This window comes from Malurus melanocephalus, unplaced genomic scaffold, assembly GCF_030028575.1.
Source record: "Malurus melanocephalus ecotype Western Australia unplaced genomic scaffold, MMel_1.1 scaffold_674, whole genome shotgun sequence".
In the NCBI taxonomy this organism is placed as follows: Eukaryota; Metazoa; Chordata; class Aves; order Passeriformes; family Maluridae; genus Malurus; species Malurus melanocephalus.
The window spans coordinates 152,372-164,565 of NW_026623906.1; the positions used below are offsets into that span (position 1 = coordinate 152,372).

At 37.2% G+C, this 12,194-nt stretch overlaps 1 protein-coding gene across 1 annotated transcript in view; it reads right to left on the minus strand.

Moving 5' to 3' along the window:
* Window positions 1-12,194, minus strand: part of NBAS (NBAS subunit of NRZ tethering complex) — a 158,025-nt gene that overhangs the window by 67,172 nt on the left and 78,659 nt on the right. Inside the window, exons 39-40 of the mRNA XM_057384003.1 lie at window positions 11,655-11,731; window positions 10,978-11,115 (exon numbers count right to left, since the gene is read on the minus strand). Of these exons, the coding sequence (XP_057239986.1) occupies window positions 10,978-11,115; window positions 11,655-11,731 (215 nt within the window). The remainder of the gene's footprint in view (window positions 1-10,977; window positions 11,116-11,654; window positions 11,732-12,194) is intronic.

Genomic DNA, 12,194 nt, shown 5'->3' on the forward strand with positions numbered 1-12,194 from the left:
AGTCACATTAAATGCTACAGGGAATTCTTTTTCCTCTCCACATGAAGCACTCCAAACTCATTGGTTTTATAAACATCAGTATTTCTTTCAAGRCTGCTTAGGAGATTGGTAACAGAATAGTAAAATCACACAAAAAGAGACAGACAAACAGAGCAGCACCTCTACAACACAATTATATCAGATGGAAACCCATCCACTTGGGTTATTATGCACCCTGGTATCTCACTCTCTGTGATACACTAGAAAASAGAGCACGGAGACAGGGAAAGCCAGAGCAAGACAAGGAAACGTGTTTAACATAACTGCCCAAAACATCCAGTCCACTGAGAAAGGCAGGTCCCTCTGACAACCTATGAGAGCAAATTTMCTCTCTTTTGTTAAGTTTCCCCTCTCTCCATTAAGTCCCCATTTGTTATATTCCCMTAAAAGCACCCATGTGTAATCTTCCATGCAGCCCGTTTATAGACCCAAGGAAAATCTTATTTAGAAATAATGTCATAGGGTCTGTTGATCTTATTAAAGACAGCTTTAGAATATAAGAAACATCAATTATGAGAATACCCATGTATATGTACAACCACACACACATAAGGCAAAATAAAGTGCAAACTCCTCAACCTAGAAAATAAGTTATACATTCAGATTAAGAAAACACAACTTAAGTATTTTTACTGCAAGCAGTTGCCAAAGATTGTCTTATTTTTTAACCACCAGAAATCTTTCATTCAAGTGTTACCCTCTTATTTCTTACAAACCTACGGCCCAAATTATCACAGCATATGAATCCAAAATTAAAGAAATCCCAGAGTCTTCTGTTTGGYATCAAGCTGCAGAGAACTAGTAATTTATAATTTTAGGTATTAATTTTTTAATATCTTCATTTTTATTAACACATATCTTTTAGAAGACAAGCAAAACTATTTCAACATCCATTAAATACCGAACTCAATCAGACACGATGTTTATTCCAACAAACCTCAACAGAGAAAAATCATTAYAGCTGTATCACCAGTTTCCAAAAAMCAWTTTGAMCATTTTTAATTGAAAAGACCATAACAACTCGCTAATAATAGTACATGACCATGAAGAAAATGATCAAAATCAGTCAAGTCTGAATCTTACTGCAGCATTCACAGAGTTTATAAATTCCTGGTCTTTCTTCAAACCATAACAGACAGCTATTTGTGTAAATACAAATTARTTTTGACAAGACCAGTAAGATGCCACATTCAACTTGTACACTTTCTAATGTTACCTGTCAAAAATCACACCAATAGCCCCCGAACAGCTACTGCACAATTCTGTTGGTTTTTCAGTGTCCTTCAGACAGTTAGAAACTGTGCTTAGGTGTGCAACTACCTGATTTGSCAGATGAATCTCCCTCAGTACTTTAGGCAGATGTTTGAACAAAGCTTTCTCTCCTGTGATCATTCAGGAAGGGTATTTACAATCATCCATACATACACAGTAAGCATAGGGTTTCCAGAGAAGTTTCCAGAGATGCCATCAGAGCTGACCCAAATGTATGACACCCTAAACTCAGAAGCCTCTCTAGCATTGCCAAGGAAAATCCCTCAGGAACCACCTACCAATGCATTTAAACTCATCTRTAGAGCTAACCCTGTATTTGTGTTGACAGAGACCTTACATAGGAACTAAAAAAACCCCAAAAATGTAAAGAAAGAAAAAGCACACCTGACTTGAGCATAAAGCTGATTTAATTTYATGCTATTAGATGTGATTTGCTCAGCACAGATAAGGTTTCTAACCATACTGCCTCACTGTTCATTACCAATAACCCTCAGCTGGGATTGTTTTTTTCTTTTCCTCTTCCAATCTATTTAAAAGACTTAATTCAACCATACACACCAGAAACAAAAAAGAAAAGTATAAGCTATTATCCTGTTCCTCTCCTGCTCAGGGAATAATTTTACAACTATGGTAATAATAACAAAAATAATTACAAAAGAACAAAACAACAAAATAAAACACTGTACTATGAACACTTTGTCACTGCAATATTAGATCGCTGTAAGGCTATTTGGCTTGTTTACTCTTTTTAAGACCAGTTGTTTTTTTAAAAAATATATTCTTTTCATTTTGTTTTTAATGTAAATCATCTAGATACTGCAATACAGTAATGATCAGAAAAACTGATCAGAAAAACTGCTTGGATCAGCAGATACCAATCCACYCATAACCACCTCAAATCCAAAACTGACACTGTGAAGCTTTCTGGATTGAAGCTGCAAACCACTTCCATCACCTTTTGAACTTTAATCTTTCAGCAATGGTCAAAAGCTCCAACTGTGATCAGCCTCTGAAAACCCAAGTGGAAGGCAGAGGACACGTTCCCTCGTGCCCAGATCCTTGTAACACCAGGTTTGTTTCACACCATTTTAAGAGCTCCTAAGAAGGAAATCATGCTCCACAAGGAGTCACATACACCAAGCAAAATCCTCATGGTTAGCAAAACGAGAAGACAGCACACAAGCAAGGGAGAGCAGGGAGCAGAGTGTAACATTCCTGCTGCAGACACAGTCGCACTCTGCCCATTTCCCTGCCCATCACCAGTGCAACTGGGAACCAAGCCATACCTCTACAGTGCATTTATATTTCAAAAAGAGAAGAGCTTTCTCTATTCCTTGTAGCAACTGCCGCAGTCTCAGCTGCAAGAGATTCAATGTGCTACAAATTTGATGGAGAGGAAGGCAAGAAACAAAGAATGAAGTGAAGCATGTAAGACAATAATTTTCCTCACATACTGAAGCAGGAAAAAAGATTTACAAGAACGAAATAGTTCACTCAAGAAATAAAATCCTGAACGCGCCTATTCACTCAAGAAATATACTCCATCTCTCCACAAGATAGCTTTTCATTAATTAAATTAATGACACTTGTCTTGAACTCAGACTTTTGTCATGTTGTAAGTCAAGAGGACATTAAGTGAGATACAGCATGAGATGAATTTAGGGTGGTCAACCTTCCATATCACAGCTGTCTCACATCTGATCTGCCCAAAGCAAAAGATAAAGTGTAAGGCTAAGAAGGAAGACCAGAACATCTCAGAAATAAACCTTTACTGTCACATCACTCAACTGCGAGGATTCCTCAGCGTTATTGTCCTTCCACTGCTGCAGCTACATGTATTGTGTGCCAACAGATTTGCTCAAGATCAGCTTTTACAACCGTTTTTCAAATGGGTAGATGAAGCAGCAGATTTCATCGCTCACCAGAGAAACCACACCAAGTCAATRTGTAAGAATACCAGAATACCTTCTRTAAGCTACAAGATACATCAGGATCAAGTTTTACAAGCTTACTTAAAAAATGAAGTAGAGAATCTATTGATCAGCTCATCCTGTTATTAAACCCACACATCTTACACATTCAGACATTAAAACAATATTCTGTTTCAGATTTAAAATCTTCAATCATCCATCAAAAGTTTCTGTAACATACTTTAATTCTTCAGCTATATTTAAGTATAAAATAGTTTTTAAGCCTGTCCATACTCTTAAAAAAATGCTTCTGACCACAGTATGGTACATGGTACTGCAAACAAGGTATTTCCTACTGTGCTAAAAAATTTATATGTGGACCATGTAGATCTAGGAATGCAGCTGTGGACTTAATATCCCTAAACTCCCTTCAGGAGGCTTCACCACAGATTTCATGCAGGTTTCTCTTTTTTCCCAAGAACTGAATGTTTTGAAGTTTAGTTCCAGATGCACAACCATATAAAAAGAACCACTCCTGGATCACAGCACTGGTGCAGGAATAACATTAAAAAAAGGCAAGAAGCTCCTATTCAGTAATAAAATATAAAACCATAAAACTAATTGGATATGCTGTCCATGAAGYTGTTTCTATAGTTATGTTAAGTGACTTGTGTTTGAAGAGTTCTAACAAGAAGCAAAGGTTTCTCAGTGACCACCTTACGTTATTGGGATGTACATTTTCATTAATGTAACAAACACCAACCAAACCCAATTTACAAATGTCAACCCAGACCAACCAACCAAAAAACCCATCATCAAAGAGCCAAACACTAAAAAACAAAGAGATGGAGAAGCCTGCTCTCTCACAAAATGGAAATTCAGCAGTCTGAAAAGTAACCCACATTGCCAACTCAGATGAATAAAATTTTGCTAAAATGTTCTTTATTATTAGACAATTAGCAAATTTCAAGCAGACTGCCTGCAAAATCCATGACGCTTACTGACTGGAGAAAACAGTCACAGAAGCTTGGAAAAGGAATGCAAAAGAGAAGATAAAGACACTTGACTAAGGTAAGACTGCTTCAAAACACTGTTGGTCACCTTTGTACTGTTTCCCAGAGAGRAACAAAACCCCTCACAAGAAGGAAAAGCATTAGCTCTTACCCCAGCTATCTCCCTCACATGAAAAACCACAGCTATGTCTCCAGAGACACGYGGGCAAGCTAAACCTCAATCCTCTGCTGAAATGAAAGGCTAGTTTGAAGATCTGCTTTCCTAAAAGAAAATTTTGGAACAGCTGTCTAAAGGACAACACTTGTTCTGCTCTCAGAAGYAGGATTTGACAGAATAGCTCATATAACCCTTGAGAAACAGAAAAAAAGCAAGACTGTAAGCATCTCATTTCATAAGCACTCTTTATCTTGAAGAAATGAAATAGGGTTGGGGGCAGGCCTCAACAACTACTGAACAATACGTCTTTTCTGAGTCCCTAAATATTATTTGGTCCCAACTAAGAACGGCAATACTTTGTCATGTTGTGTGCTTAGCAAACAWAAGGATCTGTGAAACACTGGCTTTTCTGTGCCAACACACCTCAGACAAAAGAATCTGGTTGTCACAATCTGGCTGCAATGTCCCTAATTGCTGGATTAGTATTTCAGGGATCACACAGRAGATGTTCGAAATCAACCACAATGGCTGTTATTTCAGAAGAGCTTAGTTGAACTTCAAGGCTTTGGACACACCAGGGTTTAGTGAGTTCTCCATTTTTGTCAGCTTAGATATTCACTCATTTACAAAACATGTGATTATGTGTTGAGAGATCACCAAGCAATAAGCACATCAATGAGGAAAACTCAGAAAATATTATAAACTAGAGAGGAAATTAAAAGTGCTAAAAAGGTGCCTGAAAATTKTTGCATAAAGAATGGTAAAGATGAGAGGAAAAAGTTTGAAAAGATCCCAAAATCAGGAAGCCAGCTAGGGAAGCAGCAGGATCACTTGGAGAAAAGGTGTGGAAGGAGCAGTCCATAGCAGCAGAAATGATGAGACCTTTGTGTGAGCCCTCACTGCTCCAGCAGGGCCAGACGAGTCAGACAGATGTGCAAGGTGTCAGTGCTTGCACACCATGACCAGCTGGCATTCTGCCCTCAGTTCTGAAGGAACACAAATGTGAAGGTGCATCAACAAACATTATTAAATATAACATGCCAGAGTGCAAGACCCATCTGAAAAAAAAACAAGACCATCTGAAAAAAATCCCAGACCTTCCGAAAGATTGTAGACCAGCAAGTCAAACATCCATTTCTGGTAAGATGGCAGAAGATGGATTGGAAGAATGATCCTTTTCACTAACTGCAGTCTGGTACAAGCTTGGAGGTCACTTTTTAGAGAACAAAGAGCCAGCAGCAAGTCCTGCAGAACGCTTTTATTCAGAATCCATTAGTGATGATCTAGAGAAGGATTTAAGTTTTCTGATGATACTAAGGTCTTTGAATTCTCCCCAAATCARTTGTTAGTCTGCCAAGTAGTCTCATTCATGGTGCCTTTTGACACTGCCCTCCTTTTTCCTAGTTCTCTTCTCCATCACAGTCTCCACACATACAAAGGAAGATCAACGGGAAAGAGAACAATGCAACATAAATTCAAGGAATTACACACTCGTCTCTCCCAGTTTTACTTTTCTAACTATCAGGTATGCACTGGACTTGGAAACAGAAGCAGACAACAAATGAAACAGATCCACCCTCCAGGTGTTAATGACTGATGGTATCTGAACATGTATATGCAGAAATCATGGGATATAAAATGATCAGGCGTAAACAGCAGCATTAAAAGGAAGTGAAGCAACCCAAAGACCAGCAAAGAAACTTGAACTTGATACAAAACATACAAGAGAATTCCAACAGTGAAACAAAAGAGGACAWTTATACTGCCAAACAAAACTTACAGTTTTCAGCATCACTAACCAAATAGAAAGACAGGCTGAAGAGAAGACAAGGGAGTGAATCAAGATGTAAAAAAGGTCAAGTTTTAAGTCCATCATAGGCCAGCAATAAAGAACATTATCATTTTACCATCTACAGCAGCCTTAGTGCTAGTCATTGCCTTTATGAATGAAAAGTTGAATAGCCAGACAGAATGAAACAAAACTGCCTGACACCGTTTGTCAGTTTGGCATGTTGGTGTTAGTAAGCTCCAGCAAAGCACTGTGTATGAGTAAGCTAAATTCCTAATTTAGGGATGTGACAGGATATGCAAACACTATGCTACCAGTTAATGAGCATTTGATTTCCAATGAGAAATTACCTCCTGTATATAGACTTAACCTTTAGCTGCACTMCAGTGCCAGGTTAAAGCCATTAGACCTCATCTAGCATGGATAATACATCTGTTAGCCCATCAGATCCACCTTTCTCCCTCTTCCTGGATGCAGCCTTTTTATATAATACTTATTTCCATTTCAAATTAAGTCTTTATTTTCAACATCCTGTTTTGGATGGCTGGGAGTTTTACTTCTCTGGATTAATACATACTTACAATTTAGACCAACCTTACACAAACAAGCAAGAGAACCATCCTAGGAGCCAGGTCAAGCCTGCGGAATGAAAATCCTGCCAGACCAACAGAAATTTCTACATTCAGTCCCTWGTTCAAAGCACTCCACTTTAGACCTAACTGTCTCTTAGAGATGTTGAGAGGCTTTCCAAAACAGCAAGAAACAGAGAAGGGAAGCAGATTAAGTGCACAGAGCACAAGTTCACTGTACAGATGTACTCTGTCGCATAGTGGCTAAATATGTATCAGGTTAAATATATAAATATATATATATATAAAAATATCTATAAACATAACATTATATATATTAGTATATTGTGTTATTGTATATTTCAATATCTATTATCTATTAGTATTTATTATATTAATATAGAATATAGTTTATTGTATATAAATAATATATACCATATATCTAGTTTATATATTATATACATAAATTACATATATATAATAAATATAGATTATATATATATATAAATATATTAATATAAATACATATCAGGCTACTGAACTTCCAGCTGCTTCATCAACCCTACACTGGAACAAGGGAAGCACCACTAAGGAGAATCTTTGAGATTATCACCTTTAATATATTGTTAGTTGAAATGCACAAAAGGACAGGAAACAAACTCACCTTCTTGAATAAAAAGTAACATGTAAGGAGTAAACCAAAAAACTAATAATATTCTGCTAACAGCAACTTTCCTCATCTGCTGTTAAGCACAAAATTCCTGCTTCCCTCTACCACTTAGCAGTATTGGTTGTAACTCTTGCTCAATGCTCCAAGAAAAAGCTTGTTCCCTCAGCTGAGGTCAGTAAAATAATCCTCTTCAAAACAACAGAACACCTCAGCAACAGAGTATTAGCATGAGGACAGGAACGTAACATATTCATTAACCTAAGGACAATTAAGCTTTTTCTCTCCTTTCTAGAGTAAACRCTTTATTCTGATCATTTATCAGACCACCAGGATAGGTCAAATGAGGAACTAAGCTGCTAACAACAAGAATTACTCAGCAAATTTCTTGCTCAGCTGTACAGCTTTTCTTCTCTTTCATCAAAACTGGGAATTACTGAGAGGTGAATCGGAGTGGCAGTGGGGCAACAGCCTTGAAGCTGTGCAAGCAAGGTACAGCAACAGCCAAAACAGGCATGTTACCAACTCCTGTAGCCACAAATGCAAAGCACAGCAACACAGGGGCTGCAATAAAGAAAATTAATCCCATCCCTGTCYAGCCCATTACGGACCTAAACTAAAAAGAAATGCAGGTCCTCAAAGGTCAATTAGTCTGCTCACATCAATACATTCCATGGACAGTCCATTTCTGGAAATTTTGTTCTATTCTTCTGACTTTTATCTGCAGTTTTCTTAGGTTGGAGAGCTCCTTGAACACATTCCTCAGGACAAGAAAGTAATACAGATCAGATGCCCTAAACTGTGACTGTTTATGCTATCATAACAACTAAAATTTGAAATTGTCTTGGGCACAAAATTAAAGCAATACTTTRCAGCCAAATCCCTTTGCTTGTCCTTAAAGGAAAGGAATAACTTCATCAGAAACTGAAATTATCAAGCTGATTWCTTTTTGAACATCAACAGTACAAAAAATGACAGTAAGAATGACTGGCAATTTATGATCAAGGTTTGATGCACTGATATTAGCTGTCAGTATCTCACATATAATTAAAACAAACCATTTAAAAAAAAATCAAGCCTTCATTCAATAGACCTATTTCTTCAAAGTATCTTTCTTGAATAACTTGCTTGAAAGTCTGTCCCAGCCAATGGAAGACCAACTCTCCTCCCATTCTCCATTACCTTGTAACATTATCCTCTGTTSTTTCCATTCTACCAACCTGTTCTGACATGTACTCATGAACCCTTTTCAAACAATGTCATTTTAAAATGAGAAACAAAGAAACTTTTCATGCTTCTATACAGCTTCTTATAAATTCAGCTAGAGTTTTCCAACAGTATACTTCACTGGACTAGAAAACTCACACCCACTGTGACTCAGATTTTGTTAGAAATAAATGCTCTATGATCTTGAGGATTCACCTTCTGAGCATGCAGCTGAAGTGCCAGATTTACATCATTAGTGATGACGTAAAGAGTGAGAATGAGGGAAAACAAGGATTGGCCACACACCTTCATCCACGAAAATGCACTCAGACACCTTCTAAGAATAATGCACAGCTTTGAGGCAGTTAAAGGACCTAGGGATACACTTCTKTCAGAAACAGCCACAAAGTATAGATGATGCAAGGCACCAGTGAYATGAATCASAATRCAATSTACTAYGGAATGACATCTCCAACTCAGTGTAACACGCTCATAAAAGTTTGAGTTTGAGTTTCCTCCCACAGGACTTCTGGGAAACACAAAAAAAAAAAAAAAGATACACAAAACAAAAAAACCAAACCCATGGCTAAATCTATTCCCACGGATAGAAAGTAGAAGGGCATTGATGAAACAAACTTGCAGGTGGACCCATTCTTTATTAACAGCATCTAGGATGTGAATTTACACAAATGCTTGTTTTGCAGTATAAACTGAGCATTTAGTTCTGGGGTTTAGGATTTTTTGTTTGGTTTGAGGGTTTTTTTGACCAAAAAAAAAGTGTTTATTTTGGTCAAAAGCATCTGTTTCTATTTCTTCTTTTCTACTTCAGTGACATTCCTTCATTCAATACCCTTGGAATTAGTAACAATTAATTACAAGTCAGTATTTGCCTATGTTGTTTTTTTACTGGAGTGCAGGCCAGTTTTTGTGGATTATTTTTCCTTTTTTTTGGTGTGCTCTTCACTCAGTCTTCTCACACAGTTGTTTTCAAAAGCTACTGTTTAAGAGTAGCTTAGACATAGAACCTACTCTTTTCAGCAAACAACTCAGAATCCAAGATTTATCASTCACATACAGTATTTTACTGGGATGGAACTAAAGATTAGCCACAGATCACATCACAGTTAAGAGATAAACTACATGGTGCCATTGATAAGTCTTCGCTTATTAAACAGCAATGGAAGTACAAATAGTTCAATGTAACAACTCTGCTCTTCCTATAAAATAGGACTGTTTAAAAACGCTAAAGCAAGAAAAAAAAACACAGAACCAGAAATCCATAAACCTTTTTTCATCAAAGTTCTCTTGTAGCAGGAAGACTTACAGGCTCAAAAAAAGCTTTTTAACAGACATGAATTATTTCCTCACAACCAACATATTCTGCAAGCCTCACAGTTGTGGGATACATTTGCCTTTAGCATCTAAGCAGAAGACAGTGAAATGCAAATCTCAGCAGGAACATGAAAGGCTTCCTAATTGCAGAACCAGTCCAATATCTAAACAGGCTTTCCGCTGTAAATCAGGAGTCATTCTGAACACAAAAAAAACAAACTCCTCTCATGCCAAAGCAGTGATTACTGGTCTTCCTTTTCAGAAAACTTGTGACCAGAAGTGTTCTTTTAGCTGCAATTGAGAGATAGGCTGAAAACCAAACAATCCAGAGAGCTTCTGCACAGGAGAAAAACAATGGGTGTAAATTCAGAAAAGCTGTCTTGGAGCAATCAAGAGTTTTCACGCAGTTATCTCACCATGAATAGCAACTGGTGCCTTAATAAACTTTTGTATGTTACCTCTTCCCTTTAGTATGGAGTTCACCATGGAACTGCTTTAACCACTGGAAATGGAGAAGGGGCAAAGCAATGCCACTCCAAAAACAGAAACTTGTCAAAGGAAATAAAATTCCTCAGTGAATGAGGATAAATTTTCAAAACACTGTAAGTAAATTGAAATACAATCCAACACACCCCAGGGGAGGTTATGGGAACTTTCTGAAAAGCACTGCTTTTGTTGAAATGGACTCTTCACTTTTTCTGGGAAGTACAATATTGCCTTGTATACCATATTGCAAGGTAACAGCATAGGCTATGCTCATTAAACTGCTCTGTGCTTATAAGCTACTTTGGAGACTGATAGTGCTATTACCTAAAAATGACACTTGATACTGTGCTTCAAAAACTCCTCCACAAACTGTGAAGTACTTGTTTGTTTAYAGCACTTGAGAAGAATAATTATGTGTAACTCAACAGTGTAAGTCAGAGCAGGTCCTTTACAGGCTTAACTCATGTACTGGCTTTTTAGAACAGCTTTTATGCTGCACATTAATGAATGTGRCTTTAAAGAGAAAAGAGTACTAACCCTGTAGAGAGGGTGGCATTTGTCCATGTAACATGGCACCAAACGAACATAGATCTGCAGGCTGTAGTAATAACTTGCCAGCTGGAGAGATAACGCAGAATGTAATTGCTTTTCAAAGAAATTGTTGGCATCTACAGCCTAGAAGAAAGAGAGCAATAATTTACATGAAAGAATTAGAAAGCATACRACATTAAGTGTACAAACTTTCTGAAAAGCTACTTGCTGTCATKTAGAAATAGCTGTGACTTTGTTTTTCAAACACAGAAGTAAATCAGTAACCTCCACAAACAAAAATAATTATACATTATTGTGTTTTTTTCCCCTTGCACAAGCACCTAACCAAAACAATTTTCCAACATACATTATTGCTGCTTCTATACCACAAGGTTATTATCCATATTTCTGAGTTATACTAGAATTGGCAGTCTGGTGAACCAACTTCTATTTTAAGTAAGAAAACATGTCTTTTCACCAGGGCCATGCTTAATGGACCATCCAATGGCATTTAATCAGTTTTCTTTAAATGCACCAACCCAATCTGTAAACGTGTATTAAAATKAATTCAAATACTTACAATTTCAAAMTCTTAMGGAAATKAAATTTTCTTACGAAATTCTGAAAKGCTATGAAYAGTCTTGCCTGGCAAAAACATACAAAGAAAGTCAMTATCAACATACCTGTGGGAGTGCAAGCAGATAGGCAAGAGCCAAGGCAGCATCCTTTGGTAAAGCATCACTGGCCAGTTGTAGCAGAACTGCAACACAGAGGGAGCAGACACAAAGTTTGGATTACTGACCCACTTGGCCTTGAGAGCAAGCAAATGAAATGCTTTCAGGGCAACTGTACTTTATTAGACACTAGCTTGAAGCACTCTAGACATAATTAAAGACTTATCAGCACAATCCAGAAAGAGATAACATATAATTAAACTGCAGCACAGCTTTACCTTTACTTCCAGGCAAAATGCTTGACACATTGACCAAAGAAGAATGAGACTATGTATTAAAGGATGCTAAACAAAGCCACCTGTACTGATTTACAATAGGTAAATATTTTGGTTGTAAAATCAAGCAGGTAATGTAATGTTGTGAAGGTTTGAAGATACCAAGCAGAGGAATGGTATTAAATGTCTTCTCTTCAACCCTGAGCTCTAATTCCCTTATCAATGAATACAACAAACTGTATTAAAAACTTCTGCTTCAATTAAAAATAAAACC